Source organism: Narcine bancroftii, chromosome 8 (assembly GCF_036971445.1).
Source record: "Narcine bancroftii isolate sNarBan1 chromosome 8, sNarBan1.hap1, whole genome shotgun sequence".
In the NCBI taxonomy this organism is placed as follows: Eukaryota; Metazoa; Chordata; class Chondrichthyes; order Torpediniformes; family Narcinidae; genus Narcine; species Narcine bancroftii.
In genome coordinates, this window is record NC_091476.1 from 90445052 (window position 1) to 90469898 (window position 24847).

A 24847-nucleotide genomic window follows, 5' to 3' on the forward strand; every position below is an offset into this window, starting at 1 on the left:
CAGACTCATTGATCTTGGTAGTTTTCAACCTCTGAAAGGCTTGGGATTAGATAAGTTTCAGATTGCTTTTGTATATGTTGCTTTATCCATAGCAAAAAAATGTATTGCTAATACATAGAAAGATACAAATATGATTGATATTAATAGATGGCATAATGAGATGAAATATTGTTTAATAATGGAAAAAATTATGTATGTTTCGCATGATAATTATAATTTTTTAATTAATAAGTGGCTGTTATATGCAGAATATTCACATTTCAATTTATATTGATTAGATTTTAATATGTATATTTAACTTCTTTAAATATTCTTTCTTTTTTCTTTTTTATGGCTCTCCTTAAGAGAGTTGGCTGAAGGCGGGGGGTTCTTTTCTTTTCTTTTTTTCTGTATATATTTTTTAAAAGTTCATGTTCATGTTTAATTGCTGTATATGTCATATATTATTTGTTTTTTGAACAAATAAATAAAGTTTAAAAAAAAAACTCATTGATCTTGCTCCACCATTTAAATAGATCATGGTTGATCTGGTCGTGGACCCAGCTCCACTTACCCATCTTTACCCCAAAATCTTTAATTCCCCTACTATGCAAACATCGCTCTAACCATGTCTTCTGCTTCTTAGCAACAGAGGGCACGATTTTGGAAGCTGCTATTGGGAACAAAAAGCTGTTGGGCAACTAATCTCAAAATCTACTCTACCAAACAACTGCATTTTGGAGATAGTATAAACCAGGGGTGGGCAAACCGCGGCTCGTGAGCCACATGTGGCCCTTTGACCTTTAATATGCGGCTCGTGGAAAATTCAAATATTCTATAAATTTCGACCCCCCCCCACATCCGCTCAACTCGCGCTGCCGGCCTCTCACCCGCCCGACTAATAAGACTAATTTTGTAAGGTGGAAATCTGATTAAAATATCTCTTATTTTTTGGTTTTACTTCTTTTACATATTTATGTCTTTGTGATTACTTAAATTAATACAAATTAACAGTTTAAAAACTGCATGCATGAATAAATATTATTGCATTTAATATGCATTTCTTAAAATTTATATAAAATTTTTGAAACAAAATGTGTATGTTACAATAAAAATGTATGTGTGAATTTTGTTCATGTCCTGTGGCTCTCAAACATCTGAGCTTTATCGTTTGTGGCTCTTACATTAAGCAAGTTTAGCCACCCCTGGTATATACTGCAATTTGCTTCACCTGGGATGATGAGAATGAATATCTAAAGTGGCGGATGGAGCACCAAAGAAACAGGCTGCTTTATTCTGAATGGTGCCAAGCTTTCAGAGTGACATTGGAGCTCCACTCATGGACACCTAAGGAGAAGTCCATCCTATCTTGTGGGAGTTGCCACAGGGAGCACAGTCTCTGGCCTGCTTTTATATTCATCTAGCTGGTCCAAGTGAGATTCTGGTCACTCACCCGCCACTAACCTCACTGTATCACATGCCGCCTTTCTCAACACCAACTTCATCATCCCATAGTTCCTTCACCTTTTCATATTAGTTGTAGTCATGGGATGTCAGGATCTCACTGATAACAGAAAAGATTTGTTACTGCGATGGAGTAGATTTTGAGATTGATTCCCCGAATGATGCCAGTGTGAACGTGAGGTCCTCAGCTTCTCATTGCTTTGAAATACCATTAGTTTGCTAGTCATCTCACAGCATTACATTAAATCCTTACCATTGGACGTGAGAGTTTTGGAGCTGCAGACAGGATCTGAAAACAAGAAGGAAATGACTGAATTAGACAGCTATGGTAAAAAATTGTTTTAAGCAGTTTCAATTCTTGTACCAAATAGAAGGGAAGCATTGCAGAATGTGCTCTTTGATTACCCTTCAAATTTTAAGTCTTCTTCTGAAATGTCATTTACATGGAGGGTTAAGTCTGAACAGCTTTCATAACCCTCAAAGACTAACTTATATACAGCTTCTGCTTTTGCCCTTACCAATCCTGCAACGGCAAAGCTGTGCTGTTTATTAGTTTATTAGTGTTACAGCCCAGTAACAGGCCCTGTAAGCCCATGAGCCTGTGCCGTCCAAATACACCAATTAATCTACAAACCATGTAGGCATTTGGAGGGCTGCATGAAACTGGAGCACCTGGAAGAAACCCACAGAGTCATGGGGAGAAAGTACAAACCCCTTGCAGACAACATCGGATTTGTACCTGGGTTACTGGCTCTGTAATAGTGTTGCGCTAACCACTACATTAATTGTGCCACCCCAATGCTAACCATCCTGCTCCTACGCTAGCCAATGGCGCAATATAACGGTCGGCTCAACCCTATTACAGCACCAGCGACCCCGGATCAAATCTGGCACTGTCTGTAAAGAGTTTGTACATTCTCCACGTCTCTGTGGGTTTACTCCGGATGCTCCATTTTCCTCCCACCCTTCAAAACATACGGTGGTTCTAGGTTAAAACACAAGAATGCTGGTGGCCTTGCAGCATTCATAGGCGGTAAAGATATATAATTAATGGTCTGGGCTTTCTTCAAGGAATGAGCAAAAAGCAGGCAAACGCCTAGATATAAAGGTTGGAAAGAGGAGCAGGGGGAGGAGCACAGGCCAAACAGACAAAAGATGATAATTGGACATGGTTAGGAGGACAGGAGAGGAGGGGTGGCTCTGTGAATGCAGAGCACCAGGGATAGGGGAAGGAGAGAATCGGGTGGAGGGGCTGGTGGGAATTTGAGGAGGATGGGACTCCAGGCTGCAGTACTGGATCAGGATCAAATAGGTTTTTGTGATCCCGGAACCCACTCAGCAACCCACCTGCTCACAGAGACCACTTACCCATGGGCACTGATCTTTGCTAAATTATATCTTATTAACCGGCAAAGTTTCCTTTACTTCATCTGAAGCCGCACAGTGAGGGTCCCAGTTAGCAGACCATTGCATCCACAACTGGCGACAGGAGGGGAGGAGGGCAATGGTGGGAGGGGGAATAGATCAGAGGGGATGATTGAGGAGGGGTAGGGAGATGGAGGTAATGAAAATTATTGGGGACTGGTTAGGGAGATTGATGTGATGGAAATGACAGAGCAAGGAGATAGAGGGAGAATGAAGGATGATTGGGAAGGAGGTAGGTGTAATGAAGAGGGGAGGGAGTAGGAAATGAGTAAGAAAATGTGATGATCATGAGTGAGAGGTCTGGAAGTGACTGGGGAGTGGAGAGGAGGTGTAGAAGAGGGAGATCAGGAGGGTGGTTGGGAAGGATGGAAAGCTGAGGAATGTGGGGAGGAGATGGTGGAAGTAGATGACTGGGATGGGGTAAGGGACCTAGTGGAGGAGATTCTCAGGAGAAAAATGCAGGGAGGGATCTGAATGAGGAGAGAGGCAGATGAGAAAAGTGATTGGGGAGAAGTGACATTAGGGTAATGGTTGGGAAGTGGACTGGGAGATGAGGGGATGTGAGGGAATAAGATCATGGAAGGCATAGAGGTAGGGGAGAGAGGATTTGGGGAGCTAGCGAGGTCATGGAGGTGATGGGGAACATGACAGAGATGATGAGTCAGGAGGCTGGTGGGGGTAGAGGGATGATGGAGGATGTCAAGGAAATGATGGAGAATCTCCAGTAGATGATGATATCAAGATGAAGAGAGGCGAAGAATTGGAAATGAGGGAAGATAAGGGAAAAGTTGCTCTGTCAGATGGCTAATGGGTGCTCTGGAAATATACTCTGTAGAGTGCTATGGAAGCTGCTGAATGCAGCAGGGATTTACAATATGGAAGGGATTTCAAAAGGAGGAAGTTTTGAAGACCATCAGCCAATGGAAAAGTCAGTGAATGTGCTGCTCATTTGGAATTAGTTTATTGATGATGAGGGAAGTGGGGGCTAGTGAGGACTACAAATTAATTCAGCAAAGGTAGTCATATATGATTAAATAGGAGGATTTGGGAGTAAATGGACAATTCAATCGAAAGCTATCTTCTAAATAGTGGAAATTAGAGGCAGAGATCTTTTAAAAATTTGGTCAAGTGATGGAACTTGGCGCAGATGGGTGATCAAGCTGCTAAGGGGTGTAGATGGATCATAGAAGATGGTTGGCAGAGGAATCAGTAGTTTGAGTCAGGGTGGCATAGCTTAACAATGTTAAGCTAGATTATCACCCACCAGAAGATAACTCCTCAGACTCTGTACAGCGGCTTGGATTCCTTTATCCGTTATAGGCTTCTGTTATATATAAATCTGTATTTTTATATATTATATTTTAGAGAGTTATGTTGGGGGTTTGGAACAGGAGAAGACATAGATAACAACATTCTGGAGTCAGGCTGTCTGTTACTTCAAAGCTATAAAGTAGCTTGTTCATTGTTCCATTGAAACTCTGAAACAATGAATATTTGCTAAGAAGGAGATCTGTTTAAACAGAAGGGGCCACCTGCTTGTTGGCTCGTTCTTCTGGGAAATTGAAACTAGTATTGCTCAAGTCAGTCATGTGATTCAGACACTTAAAGAAAGCATTTTTAATTCATCAGAAAGCCATCTGGAGGATCAGAATTAAAATGACTTCTGAGGAAGATGGTCACTTCAGCTGCTTTTCTTTGTCAAGAGAGAGCAGTGATACTGAGGCCATTGTAATGGTAATTTCTGATTGACCCATATCTGGGTAAAGAAAGCAAGATCATTCTTGCATCTGGATCATGGCCATTTTGATGGTTACCTCGTCGAACCCTTGCCTGGGTCTTTGAAAGGATTGCAAAAGTCACAAGCTTCATAACTTGTACGCAAGAAAGGGGAAAGTGGTGATGATCATTTGTATGAAGGAACATTTCTTTGAAAGCAACTTGATAAGAATTCATGAGCAGTTTCAATGAAATGGAAAATGAACTCTCATCCACTTAAGCACAGTGATTATATGATGTAATGTCATATCTAGAGAAAATTAGATACTGTAGCAAGTCCACGCACGGAGACATGGACTGGCCCACAAAATGGCCGACGAACGTGGTGTGGAGAATGTCTGCCAAGCTGCCTGTCTCCCCTCTGGTGAGCCTTGCTGTACTAACATTGGCTGTGCATTATCTCTACTGTTAAGAACACTCCCCTTAGGAATAGCTGTGTATGCACCTATTATCTTTCATCATTGTACCATGAATTTGCTAATAAAGGCCATGATTATTGTTTGACCACATCGTCTTTGTCTGCTAATCAACTGGCACTTCACATGGCGACTGCGCAGATCTGGGGTTGTGTAATGGAGAGGCAGCGCTGCTGCGCTCCTGTTCGGAGGTCACACTACCTGCCAATCAAGGTCAAAGACTCACCCCAAGCCATCAAGGTGACCCTTGCGATTGGCCCACCTAAATCATCAGGTGCTGCAGTCCAGGCAGCCGGCCCAGACTCAGCCCTGACCTTCACACAATTGGCCCTGGTGAATCACCTCAGCTGACCCCTGCTGAGGCCCTGCACTTGGCTTCAGGCCATTGGCCACAGCAGCCAATGGGGCCCAGACTGCCCCGAGTGATTGGCCCCCCAGTACTGCCTGCAGAACTATAAAGGGCCATGGGCCCCTTTGTTTTGCCTCTTTGGATTCCTCATGGTATGTAAGTAGCACCTTTCACACTGGGTTGGGGTGAGTCTTAAGATCAGGTAGTAAGAGCTGTGGCTGTACCAGTCAAAAGGTGGGGGCACGTAGTATCACCTTGATCCTGACTGTTGAATATATGCGTTTGTGTAATTTCCTCTGTCGGTTCCTCCCTTGTTATCCGAAATGTGTACTTACCCCTTATGTATTGTGTGTGTATGTGTGTGTGTGTGTGTGTATGTGTGTGTGTGTGTGTGTGTGTGTGTGTGTGTGTGTGTGTGTGTGTGTGTGTGTGTGTGTGTGTGTGTGTGTGTGTGTGTGTGTGTGTGTAGAGGTTTGCCCAGCATATTGACCCTGTTGTCCCATTTGTATCCCCAAAATAAATGTGTGCTTTGTACCTCAACTTTGGTCTAGTTCTTAACCTGTGGGACCCACATGAACCCGAACAACAGGGTCGTCCCAGGTGACCTCCTGCACGGCAAGAAGATGGGAAACTGTGGCAGGAATGCCGGCCAATCCTAGGCCAGTGCTCCGATGACATGGGACCCTGACATCACCACCTGGGGCCCATATAAGCGCAACAGCCAGTGCAATAAACCAGTTGGGATTCCAAGGCTTTGGTGTGCATGTCGTTTTTCTCCACGCTCACGCAGCTTCAATGCTACAATATTAAAGATAGAAAGTTTCAATTTGAAAAGATATGGGGCCCATTCATAGAATATTATCACGATTGGCAGTTTTAGGTCATTTGGATGCTCAAGTCGTGTTCCATCTATCCTCAGAGGATCACCACTTCATCCATTTTCGTATTTCTTTTGGTCCTATTAAATAACCTCGATTCGAAGAAAGGGTTTAGATTAGTATTAGTTTTAGGTTTTTGTTTTTTCTGTATTTTTTAGGTAAGTTGATCAGATATGGTTTAATTATGATTATTCTAGATCATAACCATTACTTAGATATTATACCAAGGTATGACAAGTGTTGGTATAATGTTACTCACGTTGTTTATATTCATAATCATTTTAACATATTTTTTTCTTTGGCTTGGCTTCGCGGACGAAGATTTATGGAGGGGGTAAAAAAGTCCATGTCAGCTTCAGGCTCGTTTGTGGCTGACAAGTCCGATGCGGGACAGGCAGACATGGTTGCAGCGGTTGCAGGGGAAAATTTGTTGGTTGGGGTTGGGTGTTGGGTTTTTCCTCCTTTGCCTTTTGTCAGTGAGGTGGGCTCTGTGGTCTTCTTCAAAGGAGGTTGCTGCCCGCCAAACTGTGAGGCGCCAAGATGCACGGTTTGAGGCGATATCAGCCCACTGGCGGTGGTCAATGTGGCAGGCACCAAGAGATTTCTTTAGGCAGTCCTTGTACCTTTTCTTTGGTGCACCTCTGTCACGGTGGCCAGTGGAGAGCTTGCCATATAACACGATCTTGGGAAGGCGATGGTCCTTCATTCTGGAGACGTGACCCATCCAGCGCAGCTGGATCTTCAGCAGCGTGGACTCGATGCTGTCGACCTCTGCCATCTCGAGTACTTCGACGTTAGGGATGAAAGCGCTCCAATGGATGTTGAGGATGGAGCGGAGACAACGCTGGTGGAAGCGTTCTAGGAGCCGTAGGTGGTGCCGGTAGAGGACCCATGATTCGGAGCCGAACAGGAGTGTGGGTATGACAACAGCTCTGTATACGCTTATCTTTGTGAGGTTTTTCAGTTGGTTGTTTTTCCAGACTCTTTTGTGTAGTCTTCCAAAGGCGCTATTTGCCTTGGCGAGTCTGTTGTCTATCTCATTGTCGATCCTTGCATCTGATGAAATGGTGCAGCCGAGATAGGTAAACTGGTTGACCGTTTTGAGTTTTGTGTGCCCGATGGAGATGTGGGGGGGCTGGTAGTCATGGTGGGGAGCTGGCTGATGGAGGACCTCAGTTTTCTTCAGGCTGACTTCCAGGCCAAACATTTTGGCAGTTTCAGCAAAACAGGACGTCAAGCGCTGAAGAGCTGGCTCTGAATGGGCAACTAAAGCGGCATCGTCTGCAAAGAGTAGTTCATGGACAAGTTTCTCTTGTGTCTTGGTGTGAGCTTGCAGGCGCCTCAGATTGAAGAGACTGCCATCCGTGCGGTACCGGATGTAAACAGCGTCTTCATTGTTGGGGTCTTTCATGGCTTGGTTCAGCATCATGCTGAAGAAGATTGAAAAGAGGGTTGGTGCGAGAACACAGCCTTGCTTCACGCCATTGTTAATGGAGAAGGGTTCAGAGAGCTCATTGCTGTATCTGACCCGACCTTGTTGGTTTTCGTGCAGTTGGATAATCATGTTGAGGAACTTTGGGGGACATCCGATGCGCTCTAGTATTTGCCAAAGCCCTTTCCTGCTCACGGTGTCGAAGGCTTTGGTGAGGTCAACAAAGGTGATGTAGAGTCCTTTGTTTTGTTCTCTGCACTTTTCTTGGAGCTGTCTGAGGGCAAAGACCATGTCAGTAGTTCCTCTGTTTGCGCGAAAGCCGCACTGTGATTCTGGGAGAATATTCTCGGCGACACTAGGTATTATTCTATTTAGTAGAATCCTAGCGAAGATTTTGCCTGCAATGGAGAGCAACGTGATTCCCCTGTAGTTTGAGCAGTCTGATTTCTCGCCTTTGTTTTTGTACAGGGTGATGATGGTGGCATCACGAAGATCCTGAGGCAGTTTTCCTTGGTCCCAACAAAGCAAATATCAAATTAACAATTATGGATGAAATCTGTTGTAAAGTACATTTATATTAATTCTATGATATGTACATGTTATGATATTCCTTTCTTATATTAGTAAAATATAAAAAAGATTATTATGTTAAACTCAATAAAAATATTTTACATAGAAGAATTCATGAGTTTGACAAGCCTGATGACTCGATGTCTTGTTTACTTCATAATTACTTCTGAACATCACTTTAAAGGTTCTGAGTTTCAACACAAGATTTCAGAATCAGAATCTGAATTTTATTGACATGAACAAGTCGGTGTATCATAGTGAATTCATTTTATAACCATCTTACGACATTACTATAAAAACTAACAATAATAGTACATGAAATGTAAGGCAGAGTCCTTGGTTCATTGATTATTCAGGAATCTGATGTCAGCTGGGAAGAAGCTGTCCTTGTGCCGCTGATGGCTCGTCTTTAGCTCCTGTACCTATGTCCCGATTGTAGCAGAGTGATGGGGGCATGGCCTGGGTGGTGAGGGTCTTTGAGAATAGAGGCTGCCTTTTTAAGGCACCACCTCATGTAGATGTCCTCGATGGAGTGAAGTCTGGAGCATGTGATGTTACAGGCTGAGTTAACAACCCTCTGGAGTTTATTCTTGTCCTGAGAGTTGGCACCTCCATACCAGGGAGTGACGCAACCAGCCAGAATATTCTCCACGGAAGTTTCCACCTGTGGAAGTTTATGAGAGTCTTCAGTGACATACAGAATCTCCTCAGACACGTCACAAAGTAGAGCCACTGTGATTGCATCAATGTGAAGGCTCCAGGAAAGATCCTCAGAGATGTTGACACCCAGGAATTTGAAGTTTTTGACTTTCTCTCCACAACCGAGCCCTTGATGAGGACTACGTCATGTTCCTCTGACTTCCCCCTGAAGTCCACAATCATCTCCTTGGTTTTGCTGACATTAAGCACAAGGTTGTTGTCCTTATACCATTCAATGTGCTGATCCATCTCCTTCCTGTACACTTCCTCATTGCCATTTGTGATTCTGCCGAAAACTGTGGTGTCATCAGCAAATTTGTAGATAGCATTGGAATTGTGCCTGGCCACACAGTCATGGGTGCATAATGAGCAGAGCAGTAGCTCTTGGGGTGCACCTGTGTTGATGATCAGTGAGGAGGAGATGTTGTTTCCAATTCGTACTGACTGTGGTCTTCCATTGAGAAAATCAAGAATCCAGTTGCAAACCGAGGTACAGAGGCCCAGAGTTTGTAGCTTCTTGACCAGCACTGAGGGAATAATGGTATTGAAGACTGAGCTGTAGTCGATGAAGAGCAGCCATATGTGTGAATTGCTGTTTTCAAGGTGATCCAGAGCTGAGTAGCGAGCCAGTGATACTGAATCTGCTGTGGAGCGATTGTGACGATAGGTGAATTACAGTGGGTCCAGACCTTTGCTTAAGCACATGTTAATTTTGGCCATGGCCAGCCTCACAAAGCTTTTCATCACAGTAGAAGTTAGTTCTAAGATTAAATTTTGAATATGACTTTTCAGAATTGTGCCTAAGCTGTAGTACAATGGTTCTCAACCTTTTTCTTTCCATTCACATACCATTTTAATAATCCCTATGCCATCTGTGATTAGTAAGGAATGACTTAAGGTGGTATGTGAGTAGGAAGGGAAGGTTACTGAAATACTTTGCTTGAGAAAAATTGTCATTGGCCCATTTCCTTTGGAGTGATGAAACCGTGCACATAACGAATCAATTAGATATGATTAAATCAGTGGCTTATAAACTTTTTCTTTCCACCCACATACCACCTTAAGCAATCCCTTACTAATCACAGAGCATCAATGGCAAAGGGATTACTTAAAGTGGTATGTGAGCGGAAAGAAAAAGGCTGAGAACAACTGCAGTAATGGTTCTGGTAATCCACACACACACATATATATGTTTGCACATAAGTGGGATTAAGTTTAGAGTTAATTAAGATGTTACATTATTAATAGCTATTAATAAAAATTATTGTTTTAAGATACCATTGTCTTTGTGAATTTCTATTGACACTGGTCTATGTTGTAACAAATTGACAGTTCATCGCTTATGTAGCAGCTGTTTAAAGAAACCCCGGGGCAACGGCACAGGCAATGTTTGAAAAAGATACTGGAATCTTGACAACACATTCATTTTGATGCAGTTAACCCAGCCCACCAATGTTATTGGCAGGGGCATCCTCCTCAACTGTCTCTAGCAAGGGGCCGTAGTTTAACTTGTATAAATTATTCAAGTTACTATCAATATTAATTCCTAGGTATTTGATCCCCTTCTGCAGCCACTTGAAATTACTATTTCCCTTAAATTGACTATAATTACCCTCAGTGAGTGACATCACCTTGCTCTTTTCCCAATTGATCTTGTACCTTGAAAGTTTCCCATAGTCCTCCAGTACCACGTACAGTCGAGCCAGAGAAGTCGCAGGGTCTGTCAGATATATCACTACGTCATCAGCAATTAAGTTAATTTTGTGCTCTTCCTGGCCCACTCTATAATCTTTAATGTCTGGATTCTGACGAATGGCCTCAGCCAGGTGTTCCATTGCCAGCACAAAGAGAGCTGGTGACAGCGGGCACCCTTGTCTACTAGATCTGGTAAGTGGGAAGGCTGAAGAAACCTTCCCATTGGTGACAACTATCACCTTGGGCTTATGGTATAGCGTCCTGATCCAATTTTGAAAAGATGGTCCCAACTCCAACTTCTCCGGAACATTAAATAAAAATTCCCATTCCAGTCTGTCAATAACTTTCTCTGCATCTAAGGAAACAGTCAATCCCCTCTCATTTCTAGATTGTGCCAGATGCATTACACTCAGCAGTCTACCAATGTTATCTGCTGCTTGCCTCTCCTGCACAAAGCCTGCCTGGTCTTTGTTTATCAGTTTTGGCAAATGCAACGCCAATCTGTTTGCCAGGGCTTTGGCTAGGATCTTGTAATCAGTATTCAGCAGGGAAACTGGCCTATAAGAAGAGGGAATGAGTGAATCTTTACCCTTCTTCAAAATCATCGTAACAATCATCACTGTGAAAGATTCCAGGAAGGACCGTGTTTCCCCAGCCTGGTCTATCAACTCCATATACAGGGGCATTAATAAGTCCTTAAATTCTTGATAGAACTCAGGTGGGAATCCATCCTCCTCCAGAGACTTGCCTGCTTGTAACACACTCAATGCTTTAACCAGCTCTTCCTCTGTAAAATTAAGATCTAATCCCGGCTGTTCCTCTGGAACTTTCCATTTGGCATCTCCTGTATAGCTTCTTTAATCTCAAAATCTGTAAATGGAACTTCTAATTCTCTAATCTGCTCCTCCCCTAAAACAGGTAAATTTAATTTAGATAAATAAGATTCGATAGAACCGACGTCCTGCTTTCCCTCAGAAGTATATAGCTTTTGGTAAAATAAATAAAATTGGTCATTAATTTTCTGAGGTTTATAGGTAACTATTGAATTCTTTTTCACAGCATTAATAGTTCGCGATGCCTGTTCTGTTTTTAATTGCCATGTAATACTTTGTGAGCTCTCTCACCTAATTCATAATTACATTGCTTAGATCGATTAAGTAAACGCTCATATTGATAGGTTTGTAATGTATTATAACGCAACTTCAACTTCATTAAAGCAGCTTTTTTATCCTCTGTAACATCTTTCTCAAATTTCTTTTCCAATTCAGTAATTTGTTTCTCTAACACTGAACTTTCCACAACATATTGCTTTTTAACTTTCGTAGTATAACTGATAATTTGCCTTTGTAAATATGCTTTCAAAGCATCCCAAAATACAAAATTACTACGCACTGAGTTAACATTCTCAACCAAAAATAAGGCAATTTGGTCCTTAACAAATAAAATGGATTTGATTAAGTGGAAAGATTTACCATTGACATTAATTGGTCGAGTAAATTGCATTAAAATGAATATCTTTTCTCAAATTCAATATTTGTTTCAATCCATATCGTGTTCACTTTCAAAGGTTTTTTTTCAAGATTTGAATAGAGCAGTGCAGGGGTTTTTGTGGAAAGGGAAATTAATTTGTGTAGCTTTATTTAAACTTACATGGAAATATGCCCTAGGTGGATTCCAGTCACCTCATTTTCAAAATTATTATGACGGAGCTCAATTGAAATTTATTAGCCGATTGATGGATATGGATCAACCTCCAAGTTGGGCAAAGATGGAAATGGCTTGTATATTTGAAGCTGAGATACATCAGTTTATGTTTAAGTGGGATTTGAATTTGTTACGAGGACGTAATATGCCGGAATTAAAACATTTGTAAAGATATGGGTTAAAAGAAATAGGGTTTTAGGATCAAAGGGTAAACTGTCGATTCAAACTCCGTTATATCATAATCGGCTTATTCCTTTTTCAATGTTTAATAATCATTTGAAGAGATGGAATTCTAAGGGTATAAAGATAATTCAAGATTGTTTTGAAGATGGTCAATTCTTTTCTTTTAATCAATTGCGGGAGAAATTTGATACCTCAGTAAATTCCTTATTTGTGTATTATCAAGTTAGAGCTTTGATAAAAGAGAATTATGGTACAGAGATGTATTTACCCATGTTGACGAAATTTGAGTCTTCGATTTCTTCTGTACCTAAGAAAGGTTATATTTCGGATATGTACCAATTGTTACAAGAAGCTATGGATAAACTGGGCTGGGAGAAATCTAGGCTTAAATGGGAAATTGATTTAACCTATGTTTTTCCGGAAGATAATTGGCAGGTTATATGTCATGATAGTGTAACTAAAGTGACCAATGTACAATATGGAATGGTCAATTATAATTTTTTGCATCAGTTATATTTGACTCCAGAGAAATTGAAAAAATATGGGTTTAGTAATTTGGATCCTTGTTTTAGATGTGGATTATGTACTGGAACTTTTTTATATGCTGTCTGGTCTTGTGTTAAAGTACAACCATTTTGGAAAGGAATTAGGTTGATTTTGGAAAAATGATTTAAAATTAAATTACCATTAGATCCATCGATTTTTTTGTTGGGTTATATGGTTTCTTTGAAAGGACTAGGGTTAGATCAATTTCAAATTGCTTTTGTACGTTTGGTGCTATCTGTAGCACGGAAGTGTGTAGCTAGTACCTGGCTGAAGGGGTGGGAGGGTGGGTGCATTTTTTTTTATATGTAAAAAAAATCTTTTTCTCTATTTTCTTTGTTATCTTTAAATAAAGTTTTCTAACTAAAAAGAGCCTTTCTGAGAAGAGATTAAAGTATTTGTGCTCTTGTCAGGGTTGAAGCACCATTGTCATCTTGAAGTGAACAGGCCCTTTCAGGTGGCGTGAACACTGCACTGTAAAGCCGCATATTCTCCCCCCCCCCCCATGCATATATTCTCCCCCCAATGAGGTGTTCCAAAAGCACCTCAGAGGCACCGACACCAAATCTGTAAGCAGCTGCTTAGAGGAGGCCTGATGACATCGCAGTGACGTCATCAGGATGAGACCCATTAGCGTGAATTTTGAAAGCATTAATGGCCTTACCAAGGATTTGATGTATTTTAACCTGAACACTGACACAGGCTGATAACATCATAAGTATTTCCCTTGCCTGCTCTGGGTCCGCCATAATCATGTGTTCTTCTGCTTCAACGCGCTTCAATTGATGACACATCAGAGGGCGGAGTTACAGCCCCAGTTGACCAGCTCCGGAGAGTGCTCCGAGGCACCTCTGGTTGAACATGCCCTTTCAGGTGGACCAGGCGATGCTGCAAGCAGCCTTTTAGGTGAGTCCGCAAGTTAAGATCCGCTCCTGCTGCTGCCCTCAAGGCGGAGGGTCCACCTGAAAGGGCCTGATGACTAAGAATGAGGTCGAATGATAGTGTGAAGTAATTGATTGCATGCTTTTGCTGCAGCCCCTGTCACTCAAGAGAAAACACCCCAGACCTTTTTTCAAACACTCTATATTGAGGGAACATTCTGGCAATATTCTTAGCAAAGCCCCCACAGCCTTCCTGTAATGTGATGGCACATTTGCTCACTATTCTCCAAGTGCAACCTAGCCAGCTCGATAGAGCTGCCACATGACTTGCTTTTTTTAACTCATGAAAGACAAGCCCTTCTTTATTACGTGATCTACTTGAATCAATGGTTAAAAAGAAACAATGGCCAGAAATAAGCACAAAAATACCAAAGGCAGCTGTCAACACCCTTTTAAGTTACATACCATCCTGATTATGGAAACAGGTTACCATTCCTTTGCCATTTACAAATTTAAACTTTTTTAAAAATTTTTTTATTTTTCACACTATGAACCATACTGACCAAAATACATACAAACATTTCCCTCTTGAGTATACACAGTATCATTTTCTCCCCTTTTCCCCCCTCCCTTCCCTCCCTCCCCCACCCATTCAACATTCAACATATATGATATTTTTTCTTTCTTTGGCTTGGCTTCGCGGACGAAGATTTATGGAGGGGGTAAATGTCCACGTCAGCTGCAGGCTCGTTTGTGGCTGACAAGTCCAATGCGGAACAGGCAGACACGGTTGCAGCGGTTGCAGGGGAAAATTGGTTGGTTGGGGTTGGGTGTTGGGTTTTTCCTCCTTTGCCTTTTGTCAGTGAGGTGGGCTCTGCGGTCTTCTTCAAAGGAGGTTGCTGCCCGCCAAACTGTGAGGCGCCAAGATGCACGGTTTGAGGCGATATCAGCCCACTGGCGGTGGTCAATGTGGCAGGCACCAAGAGATTTCTTTAGGCAGTCCTTGTACCTTTTCTTTGGTGCACCTCTGTCACGGTGGCCAGTGGAGAGCTCGCCATATAACACGATCTTGGGAAGGCGATGGTCCTCCATTCTGGAGACGTGACCCACCCAGCGCAGCTGGATCTTCAGCAGCGTGGACTCGATGCTGTCGACCTCTGCCATCTCGAGTACTTCGACGTTAGGGATGAAAGCGCTCCAATGAATGTTGAGGATGGAGCGGAGACAACGCTGGTGGAAGCGTTCTAGGAGCCGTAGGTGATGCCGGTAGAGGACCCATGATTCGGAGCCGAACAGGAGTGTGGGTATGACAACGGCTCTGTATACGCTTATCTTTGTGAGGTTTTTCAGTTGGTTGTTTTTCCAGACTCTTTTTTGTAGTCTTCCAAAGGCGCTATTTGCCTTGGCGAGTCTGTTGTCTATCTCGTTGTCGATCCTTGCATCTGATGAAATGGTGCAGCCGAGATAGGTAAACTGGTTGACCGTTTTGAGTTTTGTGTGCCCGTAATCCCGTTAAACAATGTCATCATACAGAAGGGAAAATAGATGAATTTTTGACTAAAATTGAACTACCAAAACTACAAATAGAGGAACAAAATAAATTAACAGAAACATTTCGAACAGTAGAAATACAAGAGATAATAAAAAAATTACCAAATAATAAGACACCAGGAGAGGATGGATTTCCAATAGAATTCTACAAAACATTTAAAGACTTATTAATACCGCCCCTCCTGGATGTAATCAACCAGATTGATGAGACACAAAACTTACCAGATTCATGTAAAACAGCAATAATTACAGTAATACTAAAACAAGGGAAAGATCCACTCTCACCAGCATCATATAGACCAATATCTTTGCTAAACACAGATTATAAGATAATAGCTAAACTATTAGCAAACAGATTAGCAGAACAGGTACCGAAAATGGTAAATTTAGACCAAACTGGATTTATCAAAAAAAGACGCACAACAGACAATATTTGTAAATTTATTAACTTAATTCATGCAGTAGAAGGAAATAAAGCACCTACAGTAGCAGTTGCTTTAGACGCAGAGAAGGCCTTCGACAGAGTAGAATGGAATTATTTGTTCAAAGTATTGCAAAAATTCAGTTTACCGGAGAAGTATATTAATTGGATTAAAGCATTATATAAGGGACCGTTAGCGAAAGTGACAGTAAATGGACATGTATCAAAGCAATTTAACTTAAGCAGGTCAACGCGGCAGGGATGCCCACTATCACCTTTATTGTTTGCGCTAGCTATAGAACCACTAGCAGAATTGATAAGAATAGATAATAATATAAAAGGAATAAAAATAAAAGACAGGGAATATAAAATCAGTCTATTTGCGGATGATGTTATAGTGTACTTAACAGAACCAGAACTATCAATAAAAGAATTATATAAGAAATTGAAGGAATATGGAGAAGTGTCGGGTTACAAGATAAACGTAAATAAAAGTGAAGCAATGCCTATGAATAATGCAGATTTCTCAAAATTTAAGAAGGAATCTCCATTCAGATGCCAAATGCAGGCAATAAGATACCTAGGGGTACATATAAATAAAAATCTAGGCCAATTATATAAACTCAATTACAATCCACTAATGAAAAAATTACAGGACGATTTAGAGCATTGGAAAGATCTACCACTAACACTGATAGAAAGGATAAACTGTATTAAAATGAACATTTTTCCAAGGATACTATACTTATTTCAGGCATTGCCAATACAACTGACAGAAAAATTCTTCAAAGAGTTAAAGAAAATAATAAGGAAATTTCTATGGAGAGGGGGAAAACCGAGGATAGCACTAGATAAATTAACAGAATGGTATAAACAAGGAGGCTTACAATTGCCAAACTTCAAAAATTATTATAGAGCCGCACAATTAAGATACCTATCAGATTTTTATCAAACAAGGGAAAAACCAGACTGGACGAGATTAGAATTAGATAAAATAGGGGAAAAGATACCTGAACACATATTATATAAATGGGACGAAAAATTGGTACAACATAGAACTTCTCCAGTATTACATCATCTCCTCAATATTTGGAAGAAGATTCATGTAGAAAGAAATAAAACAAATTATCAATTACCAAAACTAATATTGACGCAAAATAAGCTACTCCCTTTTACAATAGACAACCTTTCCTTTAAAAAATGGGAAAAAAAAGGGATTAAAAGAATAGAAAATTGTTTTTCAGGAAGTAGATTCTTATCCTTTGAACAAATGAGAGATAAGTACAATATAACTGGAGATACAGCGCTGGCATATTACCAACTGAGATCCTACTTGAAAGATAAATTAGGAAGCAATTTGAGTTTACCAGAGGGAAGTAACCTTGAATATGTGATTACAGATACAATGTTAATCAAAAGATTTATAACAAATATGTATATTAAACTGCAAGAAAAGGAGAATGAGGAAACAAATGGTAAAACTAAACAAAAATGGGAACAAGATTTAAATATAAAGATAAAAAAGGAAACATGGGAGAAATTATGTTCTGGAACGATGAGAAATACAATAAATACGAGGCTACGTATGATACAATATAATTGGTTACACAGACTATACATTACACCACAAAAGTTAAATAAATGGGACCCAACAGTATCTGATAGATGTTTTCGATGTAAAAAAGAAATGGGAACAACAATTCATGCAATCTGGACATGTGAGAGAGTAGAAAAATTTTGGGATGATCTCAATCAGATATTAAATAAAATAACAGAAAACAATATACCAAAGAATCCAGAGATCTTTCTCCTAAGCAACATAAAAAACAAAGAATTTGGAATTGATTTGGAGGATGCACAAAAAAGATTTGTTAAGATAGCCCTAGCCGTAGCAAAAAAATGTATTATGTCAACCTGGAAATTGGAAGATAATCTGAAAATACAACAATGGTATATAGAAATGAATAAATGTATTCCTTTAGAAAAAATAACATATAGTTTAAGAAATAATATTGAAATATTCGAACAAGTATGGGAGCCTCACATTAAATACAATAGCGAAAACCTACCGGGGACAAACATTACCTAAGTTGATGGAAGGAGAAGGAAAGAAAAGAATGGACTCAGTAGAATTTCTGGTGTATTTTTGTTGAATGACAACATTGACTGACTGGCTTAATGCAACCTAGATTGTATACCTAAAATGGATGAGAGGGGGGTGGGGTGGGGGGGTGGCTTGGGAGGAGGGAGGGGGGGGGAGAAAAAGTCACTGTATATGTGTGAAAAAGAAAAAGTGTATATCATGGCTAATGTGATTTATGGTGTGAAAAATAAAAAATTTAAAAAAAAAACAATGTCATCATACAATGAAAATAAACAAGAAAATTGTGTCATCTACTTTTACATACTGGGTCAGTTCATTTCGTCTTCTTCTCCTTCTGTCATTTTAGGGGGTGGAGGTCCACGGTAGGACTTCTCTGTTGTGTTCCATGTACGGTTCCCAAATTTGTTCGAATACTGTGATGTTATTTCTTAAATTATATGTTAATTTTTTCCAATGGAATACATTTATTAATTTCTATGTACCATTGCTGTACTCTCAGGGTATCTTCTGATTTCCAGGTGGACATCATACATTTTTTTGCTACAGCTAAGGCTATCATCATAAATCTTTTTTGTGCTCCATCCAAATCGAGTCCAAGTTCTTTACTTCTTATATTACTTAGAAGAAAGATCTCTGGATTTTTTGGTATGTTGCTTTTTGTGATTTTATTTAATACCTTATTTAGATCTTCCCAAAACTTTTCCGCTTTCTCACATGCCCAAATTGCATGGACTGTTGTTCCCATTTCCTTCTTACAGTGAAAACATCTGTCTGATACTGTTGGATCCCATTTATTTAACTTTTGGGGCGTGGTGTATAGCCTGTGTAACCAATTATATTGTATCATGTGTAACCTTGTGTTTATTGTATTTCTCATAGTTCTGGAGCATAGCTTTTCCCATGTTTCATTCTTTATCTTTATGTTTAGATTTTGTTCCCACTTTTGTTTGGGTTTACAGCTTGTTTCCTCGTTCTCTTTCTCTTGCAGTTTGATGTACATGTTTGTAATAAATCTTTTAATTATCATTGTGTCTGTAATCACATATTCAAAGCTGCTTCCTTCTGGTCACCTCAGCCTGCTTCCCAATTTGTCCTTCAAGTAGGTTTTCAGTTGGTGGTATGCAAACATTGTACCGTGAGTTATACCATATTTGCACTTCATTTGTTCAAAAGATAATAATTTATTTCCCGAAAAACAATTTTCTATTCTTTTGATCCCTTTTCTCTCCCATTCTCTAAAGGAAAGGTTATCTATTGTGAAGGGGATTAATTGATTTTGCGTCAATATTAATTTTGGTAGTTGATAATTTATTTTTTTCCTTTCTACGTGAATCTTCTTCCAAATGTTGAGCAGATTGTGCAGTACTGCTGAATTCCCATGTTGCACCCGCTTTTCATCTCACTTATATAGTATATGTTCAGATGCCTTCTCCCTTATTTTATCTAGCTCTCATCTGGTCCAATCTGGTTTTTCCCTTGTTTGATAAAAATCTGATAGGTATCTTAATTGTGCTGCTCTATAATAATTCTTAAAGTTTGGTAGCTGTTAGCCCCGTTGTTTGTATCATTCTGTTAATTTATCTAGCGCTATCCTTGGTTTCCCCCCTTTCCATAAGAATGTCCTTATTATTTTCTTTAGCTCCTTGAAGAATTTCTCTGTTAGGTCAATTGATAACTATTGGAACAGATATTGTATCCTTGGGAAGATATTCATTTTTAAAGATTTAAACTTTGAAGCACTTATCCCAACAGCATTGTGGAAGGAGCTTCACCAGAGGCTATGCAATGGCTTAAGCCAAGTCATTTTGGTGTACTCAATGTAATGGATTGCCAGTGATGACCAACATGCAAAAAAAACCTCAAGAGTTTGAAAGCATGCAAAACATATTTTCTTTATCACCTACATCCATCTGCAGTTATTTATGGCTACAATATCATTTAACATTCTGGCTGTATTGGGAAAGGTTGTGGCTGTCATGTGACAGCACTGCCCCCTACCTATTCGGAGGACACACCAGCTGCCAATCAAGGTTTGGTTCCGCCCCACCCACTCGTGCATACCTTGCTGTTGGCCACACATGTATATTACTTGGACTGCACTCTCCAGCCTGCCTGTACTTGGCCTTGTAATTAGATTAACCCTCCAGCCACTGGGCTATTGGCCCCCAGTAAATGATCTGGGCTTGTCCCTCCAGCACTATAAAGGTGCCATGTGTTCTTCATTCTCTCTCTTTGCCAGCTTGGGGCCACCCTGCTTCACTCCAGGCCTAGAAATGTGGAAGGGTGCTGGAGAAACTGTAGGTAAGATGTGCACTGTTAAAAGGGTTGGGAGTGTTTAATTAGTGTCTCTTGTAACACAGAGCCTGCACTGAACCTGGTGGGGAAACGTAGTGATTTTTCCTTGATCATTGTATGTACCAGTTCATTGTGTGTGTAGAGGTTTGCCTAACATATCGACCCTGTTGTACCTGCACTTTGGTCTGGTTCTTAACCTGTGGGACCCACACAAACCTGAACAACACATTCTGGCCTCACATTTTACTGATTAGTTAAGTTCAAATTTATTATCATTTGACTGTACATATACAACCAGACAAAAGTGTTTTTCACTGAGCCACAGTGCATGCACCTTACACATAATATAGCACATAATAATCACATATATACGTAAAATATAATACAAAAATAAATGTATAATTTTTTGGAATAATTTACTGATTTCATAAGTACTGAATATTCTTACCTATACGTGTTGCAGTCCCAGTGAGTTTGCTGTTACTTCCACCTAGAGGAAGGAATGTTATAATTAAATCCATTAGAAATTGTACTTTAACAGTAGTTGGAAAGTAAGATTAAAGCACATATTATGGATAGTGAATGAGAAGCTTGTCTTTTTTTCCCTGGAAAATTGTTTGCAGTAAAGCTGGGTGACATGTGTTTCTGGGATTGGTATGGATTTGGTGAAATTACCCTCAATTAGGTAGAACACTCATATATGTCGGAAGGTCACTCATTACAAAAAAAAATCATAATGACTGATAGTGTGTAGAAGGTGCTGTGACAGAGTATTTAGAGGTGGTTTGGGAGGAATTGTTAAAGCAGGATGCACGCAAACATTTTAAAACACTGAATATTTGCAGGACTTTTGCAGAATGCTTTTTGCAAGATGCAACAAAGTATCGACAGCAGCTTGCCTGGGAGAGCATGTGATCTTTGCAGGCAGAGGAGAACAGTTTTACCCTCAGAGAGGGAGGGTGTGAAACAGAGAGAGGAGACAGAAATCTGTTCCAGAGGGACAAACTGGCAAACTTTGGAAGGCTGCCTGGTCAAAGGAGAAGTGTGAAAGGTGACCTGAAAGAAAGAGGATCATCTGGAGAACCCTGAAGGGGACAAGTTTCGTCAGGAAAACTGATTGAAAAGGATTTAGTTGCGGATGTCCTGGAAATGGAATCTCTCTCTTAAAACCGTCGAGCCCTCCTGAGTGGTAACCATTTGCTTGTTAAGCACCAAAGACTGGTGAACTTTGTTAGTAACTTCTGTGCACAGTACAAGAATTGCCTGCAACCAGTGAGATTGGATTGTGATCCAAAGAACTTTTCTAATCTTAAATATACATTGCACACACCTGTGCAATAGTAGTTAGGTAGGTTAAGTAATAAGTTAAAGTTTAATTCTGTTTTCTTGTTCAAATATAATTAAAAACAACTTTTGGTTAAGTAACCCTGTGTTGAGGTGAAAATCTATTGCGGCTACTTTTTGGGGTCCTCTGGACTGCGTAACAGTGCATATACATAAATTTTAAATGTAGACATACAGTATGGTAGCAGAACTTTTAGCTCATGAGCCGTGCTGCCCAATTTACACCCAATTGATCTGTACCCCCAGTATGTTTTGAATGGAGGGAGAAAACTGGAGACCCCGTGGAAAACCCACACAGTCATGGTACAAGCTCCATACATAAAGTGCGGGATTCGAACCCAAGTCCCGATCGCTGCCACTGTAACAACATTACGCCAACCATGCCGCCCATGTGCCTTTGCTGGCTCTTTTAAAGAGTTGGACAATTTTCAGTTTGATTTGTTTCCATGCTTTTCTCTGCAGGGCTGTATTTTGTTCCTTCTGGTGTTTTATCCAAATCCCTTTGAACATTACCATTGAATGTACCTGCCATGTCCTTTTAGTTTGTTTATACCATATCACAATGACTGGAAATAAATTCATATGATCATGTCTCTGATTCATTTGGCCAATACCTTGGGCAATACACTACATTTGATTTACTTTGATGTATCTCAAAGGCTCTTTTGTCCCTTGCACGTAATAGGTTTTTGGCCAAAACCTCAGATGAGATACTTCTCTTCAAATATTTGGCAAACGTCATTGCTCTTTTAAAAACATGCAATCCCATTTCAAAATCAATTTTTAATGAGTTTCACAGACGGTAGTTGGAAATTGAAAAAATCTTGCAGATGCTGGAAATCTGAAATAAAACCAGAAAATGTTGGGAAGACTCAGTGGGCCAGGCAACATCTGTGGAAAGAGTAATGGAGGTCACGTTACAGGTCATCAGATCTGGACAAGTGAGAAAACAGGTTAGTTTGAAACGACAGAGAGGATTAGTGGAGCAAGTGTGACAGAGGGTCTTGGTGAGACAGTACATAAGGCCATGGACAGACATGGGAGTGTGACACAGAACTGAAGTGGTAGTTACTGAGAGGTCTCTGCTACTGGTATGGATGGAGCGAGGTGCTCAGTGAAGTGATCTTCCCAATCTGCGCCCAGCCTATCCGATTCAGTCAAGGCCACAAAGGGAGCACCGGATGCAATAAATCAGTCCTGCGGATACAAGTGAAGTGTTGCTTCACTTGAAAGGCCTGTTTGGGGCCCGGACCATGGTGAGGGAGGAGGTTCCCCGACATACTCATTGCTGTAATATGGGAACAAATTACCCACTTGCACACAGTGGGATTCCATAAAAAGCAATGGGAAATGCATCTGTTTTAGACAATTTTAATAAGTATAAAATTGGTCAGGACGCAAGGAATAATAATTCCCCAGCTTGCCACCTATGTGACTTATGGTCATCCATACATAAGACCAAAAATATATATATATATTATGCTCTTAGGGTGAAAGATGGGGCCTATGTCCAGAAAATAACACCTCTTGCGAGAGGTTGGTAGGGTGGTCAACGTTTTGCGAGAGCAGGATGGTGGCCAATCTCTCACCAGAACTGGGCTTGGTGGCCGCCACGTTGTATTTGATGAATGATAACATGGATACAGTGCGTTTCCAATATATGTCCATTTCGAGATACGACTAGTTGGTCAGAACAGAACACAGACGTATGTTGAGAACTTGTATTGGGGCAGACACGATGGGCTGAATAGTCTAGTTCTTATTGTCTTATGGTCACATGGATCTCCTTTGAATGATGCCATTGGGTGCTTTAATCTTCACCTGAGAAAACATTCTCCAAAAAATTTCCCACAATGTATCACTTCTTCCGTGCTGCGCTGCAGTATCCCCCCTATATTTGTTGACTTATCCCTGAAACGAAACATGAGCCCACAGGATTTTAATTCGGAAATGAATTTTATAAATTAAAGGAGAGCTCACACATATATAGTAGGAATCCCTCTTTGTGTTAAAAATCCACCGACACTAGCATTCTGAAGGTTGGTTCCAGAGGGAAGCAGATTTTAGGTGCTGAGTAAATTTAATACAGTTGATTAGAGACAATTTCTACCGCATGATATGGGAATGAACTATTGTGGGTTCCTCTGGAAGCACACTTGATCATTTCGGTTCTCTTACACCATCCCATTATGTATTTATGTTGCTGAATCAATTTCAAAGCTTTCCCTAGGAGATGATGAACTTTATTTTTTGGGATGCTCCCCTGATATTTAAATGCTCAATGATATTGTTAGCCCGCTTGAAATTTTATTGGGTTAGCATTACACTCGTGCCAAATTCTATTAGCATACTGCTTTCTATTTCTTACATGTGACTGAGTAAAGATTTCAATTTATCAAAAATTCAGATCAAAAGATGAAAGAATACAAAATATTATGAATGTACACTCAGACTAAAAGTACAACTGATCATTCTTACCTCTTTTGAAGGACGGGAATCTGCCAGATGTGTGCTTTCCAATTAATGATGTTGTCCAATCATGTAGAGCTTGCCCTAAAAGATAAATTAACCATGTCGTAATAATCATGGTCTTCCTGCCCGGTCTTTAGTGAACTGACAACTTGCTTACCAATACTCACCTTGAACAGCCCTTGAGGTCATTGTGACGCTTTGCTGACATGGCGAAGTTTCACAGGAAGTGTAACAATGGTGAGGCATCTTCATGTGCAACCTCTGCATGGCATTCTTGGGGATTGTAACAATCTCTGCTTCAATCTCCATGTTGGCCTGGAATGTGGAATCTCGATACTATATTAAGAATCCATGGAATGGAAACTCTGCCAGTTCTGTGGATAAGTTTATATTTTGCTTATGAACTGAAGAGAAAATTAAACTTAAGTCATCTGGTTCTGGAGTTAGGATTTTCTCGATTATTGCATGTTATTGTATCCCACACCATTTTAATTCAATGATACCCAGTATTATAATAAATTTTCCAGTGGTAAGCTTAAAGGGAGTGCAGGAAATGGAGCTCTGATTACTCCACTGTGTGGAGACAGGGGTCAGGTGGAATTGGGGCTTCAGGGAGTACTGGAGGCAAGTCTTCAGTGAGTAGGATGGGATTGCTGGAACTGAGGC

General features: G+C 40.5%; 1 protein-coding gene across 3 annotated transcripts in view; it reads right to left on the minus strand.

Moving 5' to 3' along the window:
• The window catches only part of LOC138741020 (uncharacterized), a 39209-nt gene extending 14859 nt beyond the window's left edge, over positions 1–24350 (minus strand). For 2 of the 3 annotated variants that reach the window (XM_069894465.1, XM_069894464.1), the window contains exons 1-3: positions 24188–24350; positions 20814–20855; positions 1697–1732 (exon numbers count right to left, since the gene is read on the minus strand). In XM_069894465.1, coding sequence (XP_069750566.1) covers positions 1697–1732; positions 20814–20855; positions 24188–24296 — 187 coding nt within the window. In that variant the 5' untranslated portion in view covers positions 24297–24350. Of the gene's footprint in view, positions 1–1432; positions 1544–1696; positions 1733–20813; positions 20856–24187 lie in introns of those variants that run through there. The other variant, XM_069894466.1, reaches the window with a different exon arrangement.
• Positions 24351–24847: the final 497 nt, after the last annotated feature.